This window comes from Lepisosteus oculatus, chromosome 14 (genome assembly GCF_040954835.1).
Source record: "Lepisosteus oculatus isolate fLepOcu1 chromosome 14, fLepOcu1.hap2, whole genome shotgun sequence".
Classification (NCBI taxonomy): domain Eukaryota; kingdom Metazoa; phylum Chordata; class Actinopteri; order Semionotiformes; family Lepisosteidae; genus Lepisosteus; species Lepisosteus oculatus.
In genome coordinates, this window is record NC_090709.1 from 27,611,282 (window position 1) to 27,636,047 (window position 24,766).

Sequence of the window (24,766 nt, forward strand, 5' to 3'; positions counted from 1 at the left end):
TCATATCTTCGGTGTCGCATCTTACCAGTGCAGCTGATCTTTTGCTGCCTGGGTCAACTATCACAAAGCTTTAGAGAACCTAACATTTCTATTATCAACAAATTGTAAATTTGTAATAGAATAAATTTTTATAGAGAAATGGAGGCTGTACAGTATGCGTTACAATATAAACATTTATATTGATTTAAATCGCGTTTTGATTTAAATCGCAAACGCGTGTTTAATTATATGTGTTTTTTTTAATCATAATCAGAGACATTTTCATAGTTGGAAATTATGAAACGCTCTGTTAAAAGCAAGGGAGTTTTTGTGTCCGTTACAGTAAAAGAAAATGCCTGACAGAGTAGGGCTTGGACAGATTCCAAGTGCATTTTTGCAAGTTACGTTGCATTGTGCATTGTGCTGCTGTAATACAGTTTAAAATAATTAAAAGTCTAAACAGTATTAGCTTTATTTATGGGTTGCAATTTAAAAAAAGTCAAAAACCGCACTCAAAATGCAATTTAGAGCTTTCTGGCAAGAGGAGACACCCCAAATTAATAATGTAACATGCCACTGTTTGTGCATGAACAAGGTTATACTGCTATTTCCTTAGATACGCGATTAAAAAAATTTACATTGGCATTATTTACTTTTAACTTGAGTGTATGGAGGAGTGTCAGCTGTCAATGAGAGCAGGTAGAGAGCAATGGAGGCTATATGCATTACAATATAAACATTTACTGTCAACCTTTAAATCAACAATTGATTTAAAGATGATCTGTCAAAGCGCAATGAAACCTATTACTCGATTCTTATGGATTCCCAGTCCCGCCAGGGATTAAAAAATAACATGGAATTGCGTATCTAAAGAAATAACAGTATACAGTAACTATGTTCATGCACAAACAAAAGCATGTTACATTATTAATTTGGGGGTCTCCTCTTGCCAGAAAGCGCTAAATTGCATTTTGCCTCAACACTCCATACTCAACAACGATAATTCACAAACAGCCAGAACATGTAACTCCACATTCCCAAATAGACCTCATTTCTCCGCCCCTTATGAAAAACCAACATCCCTCCCCTGTTCTCTCTCTCTGCTGGTGTTTGTAATCGTTTTTATTTTTAAATAAATTTTAGCAAAGTCATGTATTTTAAAAATCTTAAGATTTCTTTATTTATGTCTTTATTTAGTGGTTTCATTAGTGACAAAGGCTAAACTTTCTTGGAAAAATGTATTTTATGTAAACCATGTTTGCTATTAATTCATTTAGGGCTAGAATATGTTCATTGTCTTCCAATGAAAGAAGGTTTCCTTTCACCGTAGTCGAGTTGACATTAGAAGCTTGCCACGCCCGGACTGTTACACCAACGCATTAGCATGTTAAAGCGATTTCATTCAGGAGCCTAGCTTTTTTAACTAGTAAGTACTGTACTTCCTTGGTTTTGGAGGGGGGGGAGGTGTCTTTCGCTGGAATTCTCGCCTCCTTCTACTTTGAAAATACCTGTGAAACCGGTTTAATTCGTCACAGCCAGCACTCCCGCTGGCCGCCCACGTGTTATGCTCTTCGTTAATGTCTAAGCCGGAACACCTCATTATATCTCATTTTGTATTTCTTAAAAAAAAATTGGTTGCCCAGCCTAACAGTATTGTTGTTATTGTTTTTATCCTGTAAAGCGCTTTGAGGAGCCAGCTTTAAAGGCGCCATATACAGAGAGGACAGAGAGGTGAACATTATTACGCAGAAGACAAAGATAGTGATTTACGTTGCATTGTGCATTGTGCTGCTGTAATACAGTTTTAAATAATTAAAAGTCTAAACAGTATCAGCTTTATTTATGGGTTTTAAATAAAGGCGATTTAAACGCGATGTAAATCAATATAAATGTTTATATTGTAACGCCTAGGTGACTTTGTTATTAAAATGACTTAAATTCGACTGTGTTGTGATATTTAGAAATATAAATTTGTTTGGTGTGAGTGAGTTTTTATTTAATCTCTGACCCAGGAAAATGTTTCATTTTTTCAAAGAAATGTTTGTTAAAAAAAGAGTAATGGCGCCAGCAGGATTTGATCACAGACCATGTGATATGGGAGTCAGGAACCCAACCCACAGCACTACCAGCAAGGTCACATGCAGAATGCTGAAAAAGTACTAAAGAAACATTATCAACAGACAATGTACAGCACATACAATCTTGTGTTGCGGTACATTAATATAATTATATTCCATATATATTCGATATCCGATTCCATATTATATTCCCTTTTAATCAAATTCTAAAAGTATGCTTGTTGACTCCGGTATCACGTTAGTTAAAGACTTTGAAGCTTAAAATGTTTAGGGAGAAATGGAATACTGGTGTGTATTTTTTACCGAGACCAGCCATATACTATATGTTTATGTTCCAAAATTAATATCGTTTATGGCCTTCACATGCGTTACAGTATGCTCCTATTCTGTTTATGCTCAGCTACTAAGATTTCCCTTCAGTGGTTAAATTCCATATAAATATTCAATCCTAAAACGGGCACAGTAAAGACATTTACTGTAAATCTTTCTACGACCGACCAACAGACCCCAAGTGCCCCTGTCGGTCAACCAATCACGTACCGTGGTATTTTGCGTCATCGCGCGTCACAATGCGCGACGCCGTAGCCAATTACCTTCCTTATTGTACACTAGCCTCGGTGCTTCAACGTGAGGTTCTTCAACAGTCCACTTCATTCTGTACAAGTGACTGTTGTTCTGGTGTGACAATTCTGTGTTCTCTTAAGGATCCACTTGGTCCCACTTGTCATTTTAGGTATTTGACAGACACTTCTGAGTGGTCACTCGTTTTTCACATTGAAATGACCTTCACCTTATTGCATCAGGAGACTGCTGCTGGTTTCTAGTTTGCCCCTTTTTCTGGAATGGCATGATTATAAATTGCATTGCTTTGTTGTTTTCACATTCACATTGTTTTCACATTCTATTTGGATGTAATCAAAGATCCAAGGTTCAACTCTGAGAAGTAATCAACCTTAATTATCCACAGAAGTATCACTCATGAAGTTAACCTGAGTGATTTGTGTTCCTTTAATGTATTCATTTCTGCACTACATATGCACTATATAAGATATACAAATTAGAATTTCAAGAAGCAGTAACGGTCTGCCGTCTTCCGAAATGAAAAAAAGGAACTTATCCTTGAAAGATATGACAAATAATTTGTATTAAACTCAACATGTTGAGTTGGATATTTGCTATTAAACAATAAAAAATGGTTTTGTCTCCCTTCTGATAAAAAATACCCATACAAAATATAATATTAATAATAAAAATATGTTTTAAACTTTTTCTTAAGATATGCAGCAATGTGTCTGCTTGTCTGTTCTTTTCCAAAGCTTTAGCTGAAGCAAAGGTCAAGCCCATGAATGAAGCTCTCTACCAGGAAATTGACTTCACACTGACTGCAGAGGGAGCCCTCAGGAGAGGTGAGTGGACACACTCTTGTACAGGAGGCAAGAGAACATCCCTCTCCGCACTCAGTACTACAGTCTCAACACGTGAAGAAATGTGTGTGCACAGGTTGTCATTACTGACTCTGTGGACCAATTATTATAAGATAAGATCTTGTATTAGAACTTTGTCCTTTCGCATACCCCAACTTGCTCTCCACAAGACACACATAGACAGGGAGAGAAGCTTGGGATCAGAGCACAGGGTCAGCCATTTATATGGCACCCCTGGAGCAGTTGGGGTTAAGGGCCTTGCTCAGGGACCATGGGATTCAACCGACAACCTTCCAGCCACAGGTGCAGATCCTTAGCCACAGAGCCACCACACCGCCTTCACAGCAGCTGGAGAAAAATCTTCCCTATTTTAATAACTGGATGTGAATTTCTTGATTATCAGTGGATGCACAGCACTATTATGCAACACATTTGAATATCACACCTCATAGCAACAGTGAATTTAGTCTTAGGGGAACAGTGCATGAGGAAAGATAAAGACTTATCATTGTTTAATTGAATAGAAATAATTCAGTGCAGCATTCATCCTGTCACTTTTTAAAAGCACAAACTCTGAGTTAGTGTTCACACCCTGGTTTTTCCCCAGTGGGAAAAGACATTAGATACAGTGAGGCTGCTATCTGACTGCAGGTATCTCTGCTCTGTCTTTCTTTTCACAGGGAGATTCCTCTCTGATGAGGTGCCCTCTGAATACGACGATTTGGAGGACAGTAAGGGAGACCCAGACCCAGGTAAACATAGCCCCCTTGCACATGTGTTTCTATCAACACCCTTAGAAGAAAACAAGTTTGTTGTTCGAAATCTCGGTAAATCAATTTGACAATGCAAAAGGCTCAGTGATGTCTTTGTAACATGCTTGTTATGTCACAGCAGTGGTAGTGTGATGTTGTTGGGTACATTAATGCCACCTTCAATAGTAAGTTCATTTTTGCAGTCATTTTCACTTGATCACTTTTTAAATATTTCTTTTCACTTAGTGTTATAACAAATCCTAAGTCAAAGTCATAATCCCACTTTCAACCCCAATGTCATAATTCTTTAAAATTGCAGTACACGATATGGGTCACTCATGGCTTTGTGAGTCTTATATCACCGAATCATATACTTGTCATACAGGGATGATGTGTCCCCATCAGTACAGTGGCACTAAGCATCAATCAGTCCATTTCACAGAAACTAAATAACTACTCATGAAAAAGTGTCACACACAGTTAAAATAACAAAAATGATTCCATTCCATCTTATATGTGTTTAATATAGTCTAAAACATTTTCATTTGTATGAAATCAAACTGAAACGTTGCCACTCTGTGGTGAACATAAGATACATATTTCCCCAGATCCTCCTCATTTGTATCTTCCTAGACACAATTCCACAGACACAAACAATTATACAGCCACACATACAATTGATGACGACTTGCATTCATATGTGGCAAGACTGTACTAAATGTGTTACACTTTTTTGCATATAAGTAATGATATTAAAATATTTTTAGTCTGAATAATGGACAGTTTATCTACAAACCTTTTTTTCTTGGTTTCCTACAACCTATTAAGATATAGTGGGGAACAGATAGCTGTATCTACTAAAGAGTAAACTTTTCATTTTAGAGGATGAAATAGTTTGACGTAGTTAGGAGTAATTAAAGGGATTAAAATATAGAATCTAACCACATGCACAAGTAGTAAGAAGCAGAAGAAGAAAATGTGTTTAATGAAATTAATTTACTAGGTGAAACACATACTGTAAGTAATTGATCTCTTGTTCCCAGGAAAACTCCTCTGTGATGAGCTGCAGTCTGAATATGATGATGTGGAGAACAATGAGAATGATCCCATCTCAGGTGAGGGCTGTGGAAGCCAGGGGAGCTCACAGTGGGTGTGGGAGGTTCAGCAGGTCTTCAGATAGTTCACAGGGAACCATTCCAAAGTCAACAAGACCCAGGACCAGACCTTAACTGTGGTTCAACTGTCAGGGGGTCTTCAGGGTTTAATCCCAGCACATTGAGAAAGAGGGTTTCTTACAGTGGGTCTGACTCAGTCTCTGGAGTCCCATCTGGAATCCCTGCTGAGAAACATTACATTTCTGAATAAACATATATTATTCTATTAGTGTATCCTATTCATATATTCTGTTTTCTATAGAGTTTATAACAGAAGTTTGGAAGAAAGATTTTATCCTAATCTCACTTCCTGTTCTTCTAAATTTAAATGTACCTATTTGGATGTTTTCACAATTAAACAATTACACAAATACAGCAGGGAATACCTGAGCATTTGAAAACCCTGGTAGGCATGTGTAACAATACTTATACTCATCTGAAATAGGGGATTAAACACAACAAATGTGTCATCATGGATAAAGTCAGCTCTCTGAAGAGTGCATATGAGGTTATTCACCAACCTCCCCTCAGAAGTGCCAGATTCTAATAGTCTATTATAGGAGGTGTTCCGTAAATTTAATCCCTGACAAGGGAGGATTTACAAAATATTACATGGATGTAAATAAATATGATTTCTACTGGACTTTATGTACAGTACTATAGAAATTACAATATAACATTTTTAGATGTTTTTAAGCTGGACACATGATCTAAGACATACATCTGTTTTTGATGATTTTGTTTCTGTTTCATGGGGGATATGAAAAAATCTGGAGGGCACATATTCTGTATTTTTTAATTTTCTATTCTTGCCCTGACATACTTCTGGGACTTTTTACATTAAGGGCTACTAGGTCTGAAGCAATGTACCCAGATATCAGAAGCTAGTTACTAGTGATTTTTTGGAATAAACTTTTGTATTCCAAAATGTGTACACTCTAAACAAAAGGCGAACATAGCTATAATTTCCTATATATCCTTTCATTAAAGAATTAATAATTATTAAATTCTAGTATTGACTTCTTTCACTTAAATTTTCACATAATGGCAAGAATGCCCATTGCAAGTTTCTCAGTGTTGATTATGCCACATGTATTTTGTCTCTTGACAGATGCTTCACACAATTTATATCTTTTCCACAACCTTGTTTCTTTGAGTAATGAGATCTTGAGGGGCAAAATCTGTCTCGATTTCTAACCAATTTATTTTATTCCACAAGTCACTGCCTCAGCGAACTTTACCACGAGATCAGCAGGCAGATCTAGCCAGTATAAGATAGTATGAGATTACTGTTGGTATTTATCCTGATGAATGAGGCAAATAGTCAAAAAAGAAAATTACAGTGTGTTAATAGAGGAATTTGGACATATGGTCCGTTTCTGTATGAGTTACTCTGTTTGCTATACCCTGTCCACCTCTTCTGCTGACTGTGTGTCTCTGGCAGGTGTCTCCGCCATTTCTCCCGGAGTGCAGAGTCTCCTGGCCACACAGTCCATTGAAGATGGATGTGACTATGATGATGTCGGAGTCTCCTGACCACACTACCCTCTGAAAAAGGATCTTAGTATGATTATGTCAGAGCACTGTGCAGCTTTGTAGAGGATTCGTCCTGAAGTCAGTTTAGAGTTTTTAACTGAATAATACCATTACAATATGCCTTGTGTTTCTGAGTCATCCCTGTTAAAATACTGTTATCTTTCCCTTAATGTATATAGTTCTGTAGGTTATGAGGTGTTTGATTTCAGATTATCCAGTAACTGTACAGCTGAGAACCTGTACAGTACCCACACAGTCACTGGCCTAGTGAGACCTTGTTATTGTGTCTCCTGCTGTGTCTCTCAGGCTGTAAGACTGACCTGCACTTTTATACCTTTACATTGAGAGACACTGCACTACAACAGAAGGTCTATATGTCCTGCAATTCCAAGATAAGAACTGAATTGTGATTGTTGTTTCCCATTGTCTACTGATTACAGATGTGTGTCATTATCAGAACAAGTAGATACAACATTAATTAATGATCAGTTAATCTGGTCTGATTTCATGTCACTGCCACTTACAGATGCTACATATGGAAAATAATCTGCATACATTATAATTGCATCTGTATATTTAGATGCATAAAAGCATTGCACACAAAGAAAAATGACCACCATTCAACCCAGGACACAGCAGCAAGGCTCAAATTCTAGACTTTTCAATCTGAACTGATGACCCTTCCTTTCTAATGAGCTTTTCAAAGACTGAATGTAACCTATATGTTGTTGTTTTTTGTGCTGAATGATTATTTTTTAAAAAATCTTAATTACTCGGATAAGACAATAAGACTAGTGTTGATAAGATGATTGTTGGGCAGGCATCTGAACACACAGAATGAAAGATTCATTCCTGCTCAGTGGCTTTTCTGGTTCTCCTTTTAGTTTAATTTAGCTTTTTATATTTGCAGAGGAAATTTTTAATATGTTGTTAATCTGATTTATTTACTACACATTGAATGTACTGTATCACCTTGAATTAACCTTTTATATAAAGCTTTATTTTTCATTGATCTGGTAAAAGTCATTTTCCTGGTCAGTAATAAAATAGTGAAAATAGAATCTTGCACAACAATGTATCAAGCTAAGATTGTTTTCCTCTCTAGCAATTTAGAATGACGTTTTAGAGTAGTACAGCTGTGAGCTTTTGAAAGGACGTACATTGTGTTTCCACATCCACTTCCGGATACAAATAATGTTTCCATGATGATAGAACTTCACAGATCCAGCAGCTTGGTAAAGAAGTATAATAATACTGTAGCCAGATGATGAATATCAAGGTATTGAGTGCTCAGCGCTTTGGATTTAACTCCCCTGGCTGAAGAAAGCATAGTGCTGGTAAGAGATCACTGTCTTCACATCCCCTCTCCAGGGAGAAAATCCTGCAGCAGTTGTGTTGCGGTGGACCCTCTGTAGCCAGGGAGCTGTTATCTGCAGGGAACCAGAAGTATGAGGTTAGAATTTGACCTCCACCTAAACTTATCTGAATACCATTATATACAGATGCAGCCACTCAGAACACACAGTATTTCTCCCAGTAAGAAGTTTTGCGGTGCCTTATGCAATTCAATGGCCAAAGACGATCTATAGGTTGCACTTAGATGTTAGTGAAACAATTACTTCATTTATTCTGTTTCTCTACTGTGCATGTTTAAATCCACTTAATATTGAATATTAATATGGAATTTTACAACTAAGACTACATTTTGGTAGCTGAAAATAAAAACAGAAGTACTGTATATCACAATTTTGTTTTGATTTGAACCAATGTTTGCATCTCAATAATCCATTCATCCTTGAAAGAAGCAAAGACAGATGTGTTTTGAATCTCACAATGATCCTGTTCTCAATCCAAAAGAAAGGTTTAATGAGATCACACTAGAACAAAAGTCAATTTCCATCTGAAATGATGTCCCTTCAAACAATTTGTAATATCTTCTAGAAGTAGAAGCCTGGTTAATTGCTTAAATTTAAACTAATCAGGACTATGGGAATGAGATTTGATTTTGAACTGGGATTTAAATAAATAGGAACACTTCACTACATTGTGCTTTATGTATTATGAATCTGGTTGAAAGAAAGGTGTTTTTTAATTTCTTTAATCAAAAAGTGAAAATTTGTCATTCACTTAGACGTCCAACGAAAGCCGAGTGAAAGGTGAAGAGCCTCCTGTTCTGAATTCTCCTCACGTTTTCTGGACTTGTAGACTCCTCACTCTTCCTAAAAGTGCTGCAGATAAAGGTAGTTGTCGGGAGTTCAGTTAAGTGGTAGAGCACATGCCACTCATTCCATTCAGCGGGGTCATCACCCTGGAGAACACAACGTTTCGGCCGTGGAGCCTTCTTCAGGTGTGAGAGAGACAGGGCCTATTATTTGGCCTATTATAACTTATTATCTGTATCTGCAAATCCCCAATATTATCTCATGAGAAACACAAGTGTAGAGTCAAATCAAATTAAATAATACAACAAATCTATTCAGTTAAGACCCAGATGTAACAGAACACATTTAAGACTTACACCCCTTTAAATATGTATTTCCTTAATTTCAGTTCTCTCCACCAGGATACCTGGAAATTCCCAAAAGCATAATACAGCTACTAAAGTACTAATGTTAAAGATAACATTAAACGTTATTATTAAGATATCACACTTTTATCAATAAAATATGTATTGATAAAATTCCTTGTGAATAATTGTAGTGTCTGGAAAGCAATTTTAGTAAAATATAAAAATAATTTTCAAACAAGTGGTGCATCAGTTCATTACTTAATGAAGATATTATTTCCACTACATTCAGGACAGTTCCAATGTAATCTATTGTTCCGCTTAGTCTGCTACTTCAGTAACATCTAATGGGCAGCAGCTGTTATTTTAGGTTTGTTGCAATTGAGAACAGGTTCAGTACAGAGCTGCTGACAAATTTCAGAGGCCAAGTTTGTTGCAACTGACCCGTTGTAGCTACCAATCAGCAACAAGGAGAAACAAACATCAGTTTTGCCTTTTTTTTTAAAAAAGGGAAACAGAGTAGTAGTTATTGAGGTCATTTCAGGTACAATGTAAGAACTAAAGTTAACTAGTCCCACAGTAATGTGTGGGGTCCTATCAACAGAAAAAAAATAGTTGTAACCCAAAAACACAACAAACACAAAATGAGAAGTCTTCCGGGAACCTAGGTAAATCCCTGTAGTGGTCTAACAACTATAAAAAAACAACCAAATGCACCAACTTCAAAAGAAAAAGAACATTTAAAAACAAATCTGGGGAACAACAAAAACAGAATCTAATGCAAGAGCTTTATCAAGTCTTCAGTGCTCCTCTCATCTCAGTAGACCTCTCTCATATATTTGTGTACAGGTCAACTGGAGGTACACAGCTGATAGTAATTTAAGTAGGGAGCTGCGTCAGCATGCGTGGGCATGCTGCAAAGGGAAAAGTATAGGTTTATTCCATGCTGAAAAGAGAAGGAAACACAATGTCTCAGCTGTGGAGTCTTCTTTGATTGTGACTCGAAATAAACCTTTACCTTTACTTGTTCGTTTGATGTTAATTTATCTCCATCAAATACCTAAGAGTACCTAAACTCGACAGTTGCTTTCGGTACCTAAAGGCACTGCTCCAGGTGAGGCTTGAACTCACAACCTCGTCCTGATTCCGCTGTGCACTGCTGTCTAAGTACCGCGTGCTGACCGATTGCGCCACTGGAGCTGTGCAAAATATGCTCCTCATACAGACTGACGTTGCACAAACAGGGTGAAAACAGTTTCGGTTGTGGATCCATCTCCTCATGGGGAAAAGCAACAGTAAAATAGCAAGGAAAATACAAGAAAAGAAACTGAAAGAATTGTGCTAACAGCAAAGGGGGACGGAGGGAGGTGGTCGGACAAGTAAATTAACCCGGCGGATTTTTTGTAGCGACATTTTCAAGTCGCCTCCTTTACACGCAATTGCAGCCCCGACACTGAGAGAAGCATGAGAAATGGCTTCAATTTCAATGTGAAGCGCAGTACAGGCTCGATGGCTTCACATCTCCCATCAATCAAATAAAATTGCAGTAAAGCGATCTAAATATGACTCTTAAGTACTGGGAAAGATGATTATTTTGAGCGTGCCTCCCAGGGTCTGCTACGAGGCTAAAGTTGGCTTCTTATTCGCGTTTTTCGTTCCACCTTAAATGGTGCTGCTGTGATGTTATATCTCTTCTTGTGCCGAAGAGCAGTCATACCTGACCCGTCTGGAATGACCACTGACAGACTTTATCCAGAAGCGACGGCACCACTCCCAGTAGAATGAGTGAGAAATACAGCATGACATGGGTAGTTAAGGGGCTCCCAGAATCCATCTTTCCTCACATTACTGTTTTTTTTCAATAGCATTTTGACCTTTTTCCACATTCAGATTTTTTTCACATTTAATTAAATCTCTTAATCAAAAACATTAAAAAGAAAACAAATGGAACATTTTTTGGAACAATAATTAAAAAAAACTTTCAATGCCTTGGTTGTACAATGCCATACGTGTGCACACCCTTTATAAAGGAAGTTGCAACAATGCTGAAATTTAAAGAGCATTTCTGTAGAGAAAACAGCATTTTTTCTGCCTTGATGTTAAGCTTAGAGAGTCTGTCTTTTAGAAATTATATTTCTTAACACCTTGCACAGCCTCCCGACAGACTAACACATATTTTTTGGAGAAATTGTCTCACACACCGGAAAACACTAACGTTTATTTATGTGAGAGTATGTAAAACTCAGGCTTTAACAGATGTTCATGGTGTTTCACACGGGGTGTTACCTTTTGTAGTGTTTCCAAAGATGTGTTAGCGGACCACAAATTATCTTGAAAAGATTTGGGTTTGTACTGGCTGGGATTCAAACACGACTTAATTATTTGGAAGGCACCTGTACCACCAACGCACTTCCGAGAAGCACCTGGAAATTATCACAATCCTCTCTCTCACCTACAAAGTTATGGAGACACAGACGTCCAATGAAAACTCAAGGCTCCACTCAAGGCTTTATTCACTCAAGGCTCCACTCTTTTGTTGTGATGTCATTTTAATTAATATTAGCTTTGATAAGGTGTCATTTTTGCCTCTTAAAGGTAAAGTCTGCTCCTTTCTTCCTGGTATAGAAAGAACGTGTTCCATCTTTGTTTAAAAACACCACTAAAAGTAAATTATTCAGCTCTACCGCCTGTGTGCATTGACAAGACATCTCAAAAGGACATATTAAATAAGAACACGATCCTTCCTGTTACCATTCCTGTGCCGGGGCGTTGTTTCACCCTTTTACGTTAAATCATCAGTACTGCTGTTTTTCTATGCATAGTTTAATCAAGAGCACTTAAAAGATGCAAAAAGCTTTCAAATAAAATAGAATTGAAAGACAGTCGAGTAAGGAGGTAGAAAAAAGCACTCCCCCGTCTGGGAATCAACCACCGTCGCCCATGTAACTGGATACAAAAATAACAGATTAATTTGTGCCCAGTCTCTTGAAGCTTCGATGCGATTATTTTTCCTTCCTTATTTCTTCATTCCTATGAATTTACTCTGTAGTAGAAGAAACGCAAAAGTGGGAAACTGCAGGCATTCTTCGTGAGTGGTGGATTGTGATCAATGAGCATTTGCACATCTCTAAGTCTGTTCCATAAAATTTTTCATCGGGGATGTAGCTCAGTGGTAGAGCACATTCTTTGCATGTAAGAGGTCCCGGGTTCAATCCCTGGCATCTCCAGGTGCTTTATGTTATAGTACTCACATCGCAATCTTCTGTTGAGTTAGAACTCTTTGCTCGTGTTCAGAGAGAGACAGGTTTACAAAATTAAATGCAGGCACACTCGACGTGCTGCAGAGTTGCGCTGCTGTTTTAAATGTACCTCATTTAGTTCTGTTTAATCTTAAATTATTTGAACTAATAATTTAGTTCAAATTCAGGAAATCCAGAGATTGCTTCACACTTGTCGTGGCTGTTGCAGAAAACACCTGTTGAATCTCACCCGGGATTTCCTGAGAGATTATTCAGCGAGCGAATCCTCCTTCTGAACTCCGCACTAAACTGAAAGCTTCACGAACTCCTCACTCCGTGTCCTGTACTGCTCTCGTGTAAATGTGAAGCACAGCCATAAACACACTTTGAACTTTTTCCGTTTGTTAAGGTAAATGAAAAAGAGCATGACAAGTATTGATCGTATAAAATATCCATGGCACAACTCGAGAAAGTACTGAAAGACTACACATCGACTCTTGATGATTACAAGAGATTCAAGAAACACAACCGTCCGCACCTGGGTTTGGATCCTGAACGCTAGAGTTAAAAGAACATAAGTGATGGATATGACCTATAAACTCTCTTAATTGTCTTGTAGTTTATGAAATAAAACAATTTCTTAATAATTTCTTACTGTTGATAGACGATTTATTGAATTTTAACAAAATCACAATTACAAACTTTTTCTGTTAAACTGTTATTCACATATTCTAACGTAGATAAACGTTAGTGTCTTCCAGTGTGTGAGCCAATTTCTCCAAAAAATATTTGTTAGTCTGTCGGGAGGCTGTGCAATGTCTTTAGAAATAGAATTTCTAAAAGACAGGCTCCCTAAGCTTAACATCAAGGCAGAAAAAATGCTGTTTTCTCTACAGAAATGCTCTTTAAAATTCTTCACTGCTGCAACTCCCTTTATAAAGGGTGTGCACACGTATACAACCAAGGCATTGAAAGTTTTTTTTTTTAATTATTGTTCCAAAAAATGTTCCATTTGTTTTCTTAATGTTGTTGATTAAAAGATTTTATTAAATGTGAAAAAAATCTGAATGTGAAAAAAGGTCAAAATGCTATTGAAAAAAATCAGTAATGTGAGGAAAGATGGATTCTGGGAGCCCCTTAACTACCCATGTCATGCTGTATTTCTCACTCATTCTACTGGGAGTGGTGCCGTCGCTTCTGGATAAAGTCTGTCAGTGGTCATTCCAGACGGGTCAGGTAATGACTGCTCTTCCGCACAAGAGACACGTGACTTGCGAGGATCCCGACAGTGTCAACTTTCTTTCAGAGCCTGGATAACTCAGTCGGTAAAGCATCAAACTTTTAATCTGAGGGCCCAGGGTTCAAGTCCCTATTCGGGCGGTTGAACTGTTCTTAAGTCTATTGTGAATGTCATTCTAAATAGTCCTTTATCTTTCACTCTTCTAGCTGTACTGTGGTTATTTTAAATGTCTATTACCTGTATTTACAGTAGTGTATTTAGTGTTTCATTTCACAAACCAAAAATGTTCAAGTAGATCTTGTCACTCTACTCCACGTAATCATCTAAATTAAATCACAGTAGAGTACAGAACACGCAGTGAGGAGCTCACACAGTGAGTACTCTTGAATACGACAAGAGGAAAGGCACACTGCACATCAGTAGTATAAAGCGACACCTTTCGTCAAACTTTTGACAGGTACCACGCCTGCCTTTTCCAGCCAATGGTCGTCCACGGTGTTTGGTTGTCCCGCCCCTTGCCATCCAATGGCGTGTTGTTATTTGTGCATGTCCCGCCCCCTCAGGAGCCAATGGTGTGGGTCGGAACCCCCGCCTCCCCCCGGCCGGTCGGTCCGGAGCCTCAGGGTCCCAAAGCCCCAAGGCGGCGCATCCCTCGCTTTAGGTGTGTGCAGGCGTGTATTGGTTTGGAAGGGGACCATGTCTGCCGCGGGGTTGAGTGCGCTCTATTATAACCCTAGGAAATCGGCTAGTTACGGCAGCGCGGGGAGTCTGTTGCAGGCCGCAAGATCCCGGGGTGTGAGCGGCACCAGCCGCAGCCGGGTGGCCCAGTGGTTGTCCGGCTGCACAAGCCGTGTCTCCAAAGCAGCAGGGGTGCAAGCACGCACACACACACACTGACTGCGTAAAGTCTCACGGAAAGAACTCGCAGGACAAACACCAGGTGAAATGTGAACCGCTTTATTTCAACAGGGGGTTTTCAAACACCGAAACAGCGCAGCCGCACTTTTTACACAAGTTACAGACTCCAGTTTGCAAGTATGTGAAATGTGAACCGCTTTACTTCAACAGGGGGTTTTCAAACAGTGAAACAACGCAGCACACATGCATTACCGGCTCCTGTTTGCATTCAACAATTAAATGTTGGTGCGGAAAATTAGTTCGCTACACATAACCACCACCCCAACATTGCTGAGAAACTTTGCGGCATCTGAAAAAGCATTCATAACCCCCTTCCGCTCCCCGTGTCTAAAGCCATGCGAACCACACTGGGTGATCCAATCTAGCAGGGCAAAAAAATTTGCCTGCGTAATCAGCGGGATGGTGTTACCACAGGTTCTGAGCAAAACACGCTGTATTTTGGAATACACACTGTAGAACCCCTCAGGCTTCCTTTTCTGATCTGAAAACATCAGATCCGCAATAATTTCACTCAAGTTCTTGACATACACATCTATCTCTTTAACAAATTTAAGGACCTTAGCATTCGACTCTTTGTTTTGCATATCAAGCTTTGTAGAGAGAAGTGTGTAAAGCACTCTTAGTAAGAATTCAGACGGCAGTCATCAACCAGGACCCCCTTTAAACAGTGTTTGAAGATGCAATAAACTACTGCTTTCACAATCTGGGGCATAACATCGGGCTCATTAGGGACATAAGCATCAGCTTTATTAACATTTGGGCGAACACACAAGCATAGACACGAGACATTCACTTGTGCCGGTAGGCTGAAGATTGACCCGTCCACATCCTCTTTATTCTATTAAAGGAAAAAGAAAAGGAAGGCTTAACAAAATAGACATGCTTTGTACCTAAAATATTGAGCATTTAACGCGCTTGTGAGCTAAGGTTTTTCGTTAATATTTACCATTTGTAGTGTGGCATCATCGCTAGCACCCGGCAGTTCTTCAACATCTGGTACCCCAGCTGAACTCACACCCCCGCCGCTGTCACACGGTGTAGAGGGTGGGGTCGGGTTTTGCTAAAAAGAAGATCAAGTATTAAAATGACATAGGCTAAGCACCGATACAAGTACGATCAGAAAAATATTTTAGCCGCCTACCTCTTGACTTTGTAGAGTAGCGGACCCCGTTGTTTCTTCACACAAAGAAGCCATCTCAGCACCTCTGCGGTGTCTGACAGCTCCAAGCACGCACTGCGACTCTGTCAGGCCGGAGCATTTAAGAATATGCGCCAATGGTGTAACACGCCTACATAACACAAGACATTTTTCAATTGGTTGTGATGACCCCCCCCCCCCCCCCCCCCCGATTTATCGAGCGCGAAAAGTATTCACACATCTGTTTATAAGTTTTAAAGTATTAACACACAATGCAAACACAAATGTTGTGTTTCCCCAGAAAATAAATTTTAAGTTTTCTCATTTACAAGCACACCATGTATTTCACGCAAAAATGTTCTTAACATTATTAAAAAATAAAACCTCAAAACGTCAAGCTTGTTTTGTGAACACGTCCCTATAAAGAACAGATAAGTTTTCGTATAGCGTTAATAAAAAACATTTTGTTTCATAATATTCGTAGCGGTCTGTTGGTGAATCAAACACAGACACCGCGGCACATTTACACCACGTTTAACAGCTATGAAATTTAGAAATCGTTGTATGTCTTAAAATAATATAGATTTTAACATTATAACGGTCTATATTCACTTATCAGTTTATAAGTTTTAAAGTATTAACACGCAACGCAAACACAAATGATGTGTTTCCCCAGAAAATAAATTTTAAACACGCAGGGGTTGGTCTTAAAGTTTTTAAAATAACGTAATAAGACACAGTTTATTTTTAATAACACATTCGCGCCACAGCATTTTTGAAAGTTTGAGATAAATTTCCACACAGCGCAAGCGTAAAAGTTTTTAAGGTATTAACAGACAAAAAATGATGGGGTGTTGTTTTTCATACTTTAACAGATTGGTCCTAATGTTCTAAAATTGTTTCCCAGTAGAGAAAACCTCAAAACGTCAAGCTTGGTTTGTGAACACATGCCTATAAAGAACAGATACATTTTCTTATAGCGTTAATAAAAAACATTTTGTTTGATAATATTCTTAGCGGTCTGTTGGTGAATCAAACACAGACACCGCGACACATTTTCACCACGTTTAACAGCTATGAAATTTAGACACCGTTGTATGTCTTAAAATAATATAGATTTTAACATTATAACGGTCTAAAATGTTTTCTAAAATGTTTTTTTAATTTCTACAGTCCAGTACGTGCACACCCAACGATACCAAAGATTAATGGTTTTATGTGGGGGGGGGTTCTTAGAAGAGTTTATCGGTTTGTGTATAAGTACCAGCGGTTTAACAGGCGAAGTTTTGGCTGCATTCCATTTCTTACAGTCTCACGTTATCGCCTAACTCGTCAGAATGGATCACACCGATCAATTTCAACAGTCTGAAGATATTCTATTTACAGACTTAACGCTGCTCGACTTGGTAGACGAAGGCCGGACTCCATGAATTTCAGCGGTATGTATATCCGGCTTTTTGTGAGACAATTACAACGTCACGATGCATGTCTCATGTTTGATATAGTTACAAAACGTTGTATAATATTTGTATACTAGACAATATTGAATTATTATAATGGAATTACCAGGGAGTTGCTCCATAATGTGGTCGTGACTGTGTGTATCTATTCATTTCCATTAGCCCCAAAAACCACAGCTGTAAAAAGGCCAGTTACCGCACAGTCCAACACTGGTGAGTATTTACGACAATGTTTTGAATAACACTTTACGACCATGTGAGTCTTAAAGACACCGGGGTATATACACCACACCAAAACTCGTGTGTCTATTCCACAGACGCGGGAGAAGGGACAAGTCGCTACACATTTAAAAAAACTCGTTTGGGGTTTACAATCCCACCGCAAAACCTTGTGGAGACAGATGTTCACGCCATACCAGAGGGTGCGGGGCATATTATCAGATCGCCTGAGAGAAGAGGTCGGTATTATATAAAACATTCTTTTAGCATGGCCATTTAAACGTGTCTATAATAAAAAAATACCAACCGTTTTTTGGTAATTTGCGGTGTTGAGTTCTTTCACTAATGGTATTTTCCCACTCCGTGCAGACCCCGGACCTTCAAAAAATAAACTGTGACGCGCCAACATGTTAACTGGGTCAACGAGCTCAAAACGTCTGAAATCAACAAGCAAAGGTTAATATAATTTAAGCGTGGTCAAGATGTGTTATGATCCACTTACGGCAAACGTTGCTTCTTTTGTTAGGATGTTAATTCGCTGAAAGATCCTACATCGCGTAGTTTTCTGTTTGGGAGTGTTAAAAAACCTTATTTTAAAACTGCTTAGCTTTTAAAGTTAAAAGCGACTGGTCTGTGCGCGGGTCTATAGGCCGTTAACCACGCTCTAGTAGCGCCACCACAGCCGTAAAGGAAACCGGTGTAACAACATGTCTGGGTAACTTGTTCCATTCACCCACAGCCCTGTGTGTAAGGATGCGCCACATGTGTGGCGTTTTTATCATAGTTATTGTAGTTTTCTGATTTTGACAGTTTAGATTTCATTGATTGTTGTGTTGAAAAGTCTTTTATTTTTATCACCGTGTAGTTTTCTGATTTTGAGATGTGGAGCATTGGCGTGGTAATAAAAAGTATTTTATTTTTTCACACAGCCGCTGTATCTACGAGCGGCGAAACAAATGTGGCGGAAACGTCGGACCCCAAGGTGGTGACTGCATCGGAGACGGCTGTTAAGACGCTGACCAAAGCCAGACGTGTCAAGCCTGCGGAGAGAAATCATAACGTGCCTAAAGACTTTGTGTTGGGTGATGTGCTAGATTCAGTGCGCAGTATTACACAGTCACTATCAACGGCGATCACTAATGAGGTGGCCAAAAAATGAGCTTTAGAGCGTCTAAAAGCGGTTTTAGCCGGTGTACAGACCTTGTTTCCAAAACAGATCCAGGTTTTCACCGCTAACCTCTTAGATATAATTTCTACAGAAGATACCGCTCTAAACTCAGGATTTCAGACCATGATGATGATATTTCATGCTTCATTGGTGCAAATCCCCGGTGATAAATGACTAAACATGCGGTCTAAAAAGTGCTTAAAAGACCGACCGCTTGCCAACCACAAGCTTTTGTACATAAATAAAAGAATTAAACTGGCAAAAGCATGTTTGTTGTGTCGTCAAAGATTCAGAGAGAGGCATCAGATTTCCCAAGAGCCGCCCGAACCACGCAATGAGAATGCCGTGGTAGAAAATAACTTAAGGCCCGAGGCTGTTGTAGCAGAACAGGATGTCGGTAACCGAGAACCGGTTGTATTGAACGATCTGAATCAGGTTGGTGGCAGTGCAGGGGCGAATAGAGACCCCTTAGTTTTCCTGGAGCGTATACGTAGTTATAACAGGTCTTATAATAATTTTAGAGCAACAGAGCACCATGAAGAATGTCATATGTACAGGCTATAGACGCTGTGCATGGTGCAATCCAGAGAATATTGGATGAATTTTCTCCAAACATCGGGGCGAATGATTTTGTACAGCTGCGTTTGACTGCGGGTGGTTTTAACAAACCCTTGTTCTCACGCAGGAGACACCCCGGAGAATTAAATGCTGCCGATTTTTTAAGCCACATCTCGGACCTCTTACAGAGCCACACAGAGGTTCTCACCGATGACAGCCTCCGCTTAGTGGTGACAATAGTTAGGAATATGCAGGGGGGTGCCCGCCGAAGATTTAAATCCGTTCTGTACAGCCGGGTAATTGCTCAGAAAAAAGCGCACCTTATCGACTTACATTACACGGGCGGTAATCTGTGTTTCGCCGGGTGTGTGTACGGTTTGTTGAATGAAGGTTGTACCAATAGGGAAATGTTACAGAGCGCTAAACGAATGCACAAAGAGTTGGGTTTTCCAGAGAATCGGAAAATTAGTTTGTCAGACATAAAAATTTTGTACCACGATCAGGGTGATTGGAAATATTTTACAACGGGGCCCACACCACCAAATTCTAAAATACTTTTTGTTCTACTGCATGAAGAGCATTTTTATGGGGTTTTAAATATTAAAGCTTTTGTGGGGGCGGCGTATTTTTGCACTAACTGCCATGTGGCGTATAGCCACAAGAACGCACACGCCTGTGTTAAAGCTTGTAAAACCTGTTTAGATCCCCAATGTTGCAAAATTGATGCAGAAATTCAGAATTGCCCGGCCTGTAAGGTCTTTTGTCGTAGCTCTCAGTGTGGCGAGACACTTGCGGAATGCGGCGACGGGTGTGAGTAAGTGTGAGCGCAGGGTCTTTTGTGAGAAATGTGGGGTTTATAACCTCGCAAGTCACAAATGTAAAGAGAAAATGTGCTCGCGTTGTAACAACGTGATCGACACCCCTGACACACATTTGTGCTACATACCGCCTTTGGACAACCCCAAAATTTCAAACAAGTAGATTTTTTTTTTTACTTTGAATGCATGCAAGAAACGGGGACACACATACCAAATTACGTCCACGCCCTTCATATTGACAATAAACGAAGCTGGGAATTTTATGGTGAAACTTGTCTAAAGGATTTTGTGTGTAAATTTATTGATAAACGTTTCAAAAACCATACGTTCATATCGCACAATGGCAAGGGATATGACAATTACCTAGTAATCAGACAGTTGTTAGCTGAAAAGATGGACGTTGAACTAATTAATCAGGGTGGTAAGATAATGTGTATGACTGTAAAAGCTCTGAACATCAGATTTATCGATTCTTTAAACGTTCTACCTATGAAATTAAGCAAACTGCCGGCCGCCATGGGGTTCCCTGGGGCTAAGGGGAATTTTCCACACTTGATGAACACTTCAGAAAACCAAAATTATGACAGCTCGCTGCCGCTGCCAGAACTTTACGGCGTTAACTACATGCTGCCGAGCGAGAAAGCCGGGTTTTTGGTTTGGTATGAAGAATGCAGGGGAAGTGTGTTTAACTTACAGAGAGAGTTGAAACGTTACTGCCAGTTGGATGTGGCAATTCTAAGAGAAGGCTGTATCAGGTTTCGGGACGAGGTCATGAATATGACCAGACAGACACGCATGACTGAGTCAGGGGCCGCCTGTGTTGTCTGCATCGACCCCTTTCAGTTTGTGACCATCGTTAGTGTCTGCATGGCCATGTTCAGACTTATGTTTTTACAGGAAGAGACGATTGCGTTGCTACCCCATGAAAATTACCACCGCCAGCAAAAACGATTTTCTACACCCAGCATTCAATGGCTTATGTACATCGAACACACAGAGCCCGTTAAAATCCAACACGCGTTAACCACGGCCAGTGAGTTCAAGGTTGGCCCATATTTTCTGGATGGTTATGCTGTAATTGACAGAGTGCCGACAGCCTTTGAGTTCAACGGTTGCTTTTTTCACGGTTGTAGCGTTTGTTATTGTAAAAACGATTTTAAACGATTTTAATCCGCTGACAAACACTACTTTTGGTTGGTTGTACAGAAAGACGATGGTGAAAATTAATTTTCTCAAAATGAGAGGTTTTAACGTGCGTGTTTTGTGGGAGCACGAGTTCAGAGACATGCTTGTTGAAAATGGAGACTTGGGTAAATTTCTAACAGCGAGTCGCTTTTTGGGGGGAGAACAAATGAGATTTGTTTGCATTACACAGCGCAGCCCGGTGAAAAAATCCATTACTATGATTTCACCAGTCTGTATCCATTTGTGAACAAAACTAAAAAATACCCACTGGGGCACCCCCGAATAATTTATAAAAACTTTGGAGATTTAAAACAATATTTCGGTTTAGCAAAGGTGAAAGTTCACCCACCCAGATGTTTGTACTTTCCAGTTCTTCCAACCAAAATTGACAAAAAAACTGTCAACACTGTCGTACATGTGGTGAAACAAAACAGACCACTCCCTGTGAGCACGGTGATGAAGATCGCGCCTTGACTGGTGTCTGGTGCGCCCCTGAATTATGGCCTTAGATCTGGGGTATAGAGTGGGTAAAATTTATGAAATTTGACATTTCGAAAAGTCCTCACACAATCTTTTTACCGACTACATCAAACTGCATCTGAAAGGGAAACAGGAAGCTTCGGGGTTTCCAGAGGGGTGTACAGATGTCGCGAAACAACAAAGATATATCAGCGAATATTATGAAAAAGAGGGTGTCCGGCTGGACCCCGGCAACATTAAAAAGAATCCGGCCAAAAGACAGCTTTCAAAAATTGCCTTGAACAGTTTGTGGGGGAATTATGGACAAAGAGACAATTTACCACAGACCACCATTGTGAGAAACCCCGATGAATTGTTCAGGTACTTATTTACGCCATATCATGAGGTGTCAGCCTGCAAGTTTATCAATGAAAACACAGCCTGTGTTATGTGGAAACACACTAAACACTAAACACCACTATACAGGCCATTCAAACACTAACATTTTCATCGCTAGCTTTACAACCGCCTATGCCCGCTGGGAGTTATACAATCTGCTAAACGCTTTGCAAGGCCACTGTCTGTACCACGACACAGATTCCGTTATCTTTGTGAGCCGGGAGGGTGAGTGGAATCCGGGGCTGGGTGACTATTTGGGTGAGCTGACCAGCGAAATCGATGCTGGACAACACATCACCGAGTTTGTATCAACAGGACCCAAGTCGTACGGGTACAAGCTGTCTGGTGGGAAAGCCTGTTTAAAGGTGAAAGGCATTACGCTCAATGTGAACAATTGTGAAAAAGTTAACTTTGAGAGTCTGCGGGACTTGGTTTTTGACTATGGCATTAATCCTTATGCAGAGTGCCGGGAATTTAAACACATTTCTATTCAACAGCCGATGATCGTGCGTGTTAAAAAGGATTGGCGCAGTGAGACCCGGACCTTAAAGAAAACCCAGAAGGTGGTGTACGACAAGCGGGTGCTGCAAGAAAATTTGACATCGTTGCCCTACGGATATTAACACGATGGATGTCAGGTTAAAACACCTTTTCATGCATTTTTTCCTGACCCTCGAATTGCGGTCAAAGTTATTTTATAAAACAGCTCTTGGAGAACAGTGATACCGTTATGACTCGTAAACCCGAAAACATAGTCTGGTGTTACAGCTGCTGGCAACCTCTATCCGCTAAGTTGCTTGTGAAATTTCCATACATTCAGTTTATAGAAGGGCTACCGACGTCGTTTTCCGATGACCAGCTACTGCCACCGGATAGAGTAAATTTGATTATAGTTGATGATTTGATGGAGTCTGCATGTGAAAATAATGAGATAGAAAAAGCTTTTACAAAATACGTACACCACTGAAACCTCAGCATCATGTATATAGTCCAAAATGTGTTTTGCCAAGGCCGGAAAAGTAGAACCATAGCGTTAAATACAAAGTACATGGTGCTGTTTAAAAACCCTAGAGATAAACTACAGATTACAACCCTGTCACGGCATATGTATCCCGGTAAAGCCAGATTTTTTTGGAAGCGTTTGATGACACTACTAAAAAACCTTTCGGTTACTTGTTGGTGGATTTAAATGCCGACACCCCAGATGACTATCGCTTGTGAACAGGTCTTTTCCCCCCAGATGTACCCGTGGCTTATGTATTTAAAGAATCTAAAAGTCGGTGATCTCGCAACCACAGACTCAATCAAAAAAACACGTTCGGGCCGTCGTCATGTCTTCACGCGTTCGGAGAAACCTGACACTTGCATTTTCTGGTAAAAGCCAGCCCCAGTCACCGGAAAGCTATTCTCTGTGGGGCTTCAGATGATCTTGTACAGGCAATAGCTAAGCCTGCTAAGCAGTTTGGGACCCTGAAGAGAAAGCATAAGCTTTTAAAGACTTTGAGTCAAAGGGGTCTTTCTCTTAAAAGAAAGAGACTCTTGGTGAACCAGTCCGGCAGTTTTATCGGGACACTGTTGAGTATTGTAGTACCATTGATTACGGAGCTTCTACAACACCGATAATGGACCACACTGAAAAAAAATGTACCTCGTACCTCAAAAACAGCTCGACTCCTAGACTGGTCCGGCAAAGAAACCGATGTGAGAAAAATAACAACCCACAGGTTGGATGACGAAATGAGAGACATTTTTCAGAACTCGCATCTGCCTGAATATGAAAACGTGAAATTATATAATCAGCTGTTACAACGGTATTTGACATTAGTATGCCAGGAAGTTTCTGAAGAGGGGACTTTAACTGTTGTACGACCCGAAAATGCACCCGCCGATCTATCACACGCATTACCACAACAGCCGTCATCGACCGACGCTGACTTTGGGTATATTTTAGACAGTGCGTCTCAGTGGTTCCAGAGAAATGCCGAGATATTGTTAAAGACTGTGGCACACAATAAACCGTTAATAGCCGGGAATTAAATAAAATTTGTGTACAAAGGGGCACCCGTTGAGGGCTCTCACATGATTGATCTTGTCAGGGCTCTCACACAACAGCAATCAGTTGAGGCCAGTAAGAAGCTAAAAGATTGGGATGTGTTCACAGGGGCAATGGCCGAAATCAACGTACCGGGCACCTTGCTAGCCAATGCTGGTAACTGAGAGCTACTAAAACTCAAGTCTGCCCCACTGTGGTGTGCAGCGTCTGTCAAAACTTTAAAACCCCATGTCCCACCCCCTTTTCAACCAATGGTGTTGTTATAGGGTGGATGTCCCTCCTTCCCCCACAGAGCAGTAGTGTGATAGAGAGGTTTAACCAAACTATTAAAACAAAAATGTGGAGGTACCTGACACACAAAAACACCTTTCGATATATCGATCTGTCTGATCTTATTTACTTTTATAATCATAGTTACCACATGACTATTAAACGACCCACGGCTTCTGTTACGACTGATAACTCCCTTGAGATGTGGAGAAC

General features: G+C 39.8%; 1 protein-coding gene, 2 long non-coding RNA genes and 2 other non-coding genes across 5 annotated transcripts in view; 4 read left to right on the top strand and 1 right to left on the bottom strand.

Annotated features, from left to right (window-relative positions):
• LOC138243016 (antigen WC1.1-like) overlaps positions 1 to 8,495 on the top strand; it is a 32,447-nt gene extending 23,952 nt beyond the window's left edge. The window contains exons 12-15 of the mRNA XM_069198512.1: positions 3,374 to 3,463; positions 4,162 to 4,233; positions 5,277 to 5,348; positions 6,832 to 8,495. Of these exons, the coding sequence (XP_069054613.1) occupies positions 3,374 to 3,463; positions 4,162 to 4,233; positions 5,277 to 5,348; positions 6,832 to 6,923 (326 nt within the window). The 3' untranslated portion in view covers positions 6,924 to 8,495. The remainder of the gene's footprint in view (positions 1 to 3,373; positions 3,464 to 4,161; positions 4,234 to 5,276; positions 5,349 to 6,831) is intronic.
• Positions 8,496 to 12,584: 4,089 nt separating this feature from the next.
• trnaa-ugc (transfer RNA alanine (anticodon UGC)) lies at positions 12,585 to 12,656 on the top strand. Its single transcript has one exon. It is a non-coding gene; the product is annotated as a tRNA-Ala (tRNA).
• Positions 12,657 to 13,975: 1,319 nt separating this feature from the next.
• trnak-uuu (transfer RNA lysine (anticodon UUU)) lies at positions 13,976 to 14,048 on the top strand. The gene has a single exon. It is a non-coding gene; the product is annotated as a tRNA-Lys (tRNA).
• An 801-nt stretch (positions 14,049 to 14,849) lies between these two features.
• LOC138243029 (uncharacterized) lies at positions 14,850 to 17,627 on the bottom strand. Its single transcript, XR_011191887.1, has 4 exons — positions 17,531 to 17,627; positions 15,968 to 16,115; positions 15,773 to 15,886; positions 14,850 to 15,664 (listed from the first exon to the last, which is right to left on the bottom strand). It is a non-coding gene; the product is annotated as an uncharacterized lncRNA (long non-coding RNA).
• Positions 17,628 to 17,716: 89 nt separating this feature from the next.
• Positions 17,717 to 19,065, top strand: LOC138243034 (uncharacterized). The gene is made up of 3 exons (XR_011191895.1): positions 17,717 to 17,882; positions 18,013 to 18,099; positions 18,573 to 19,065. It is a non-coding gene; the product is annotated as an uncharacterized lncRNA (long non-coding RNA).
• The last annotated feature ends 5,701 nt before the right edge of the window (positions 19,066 to 24,766 follow it).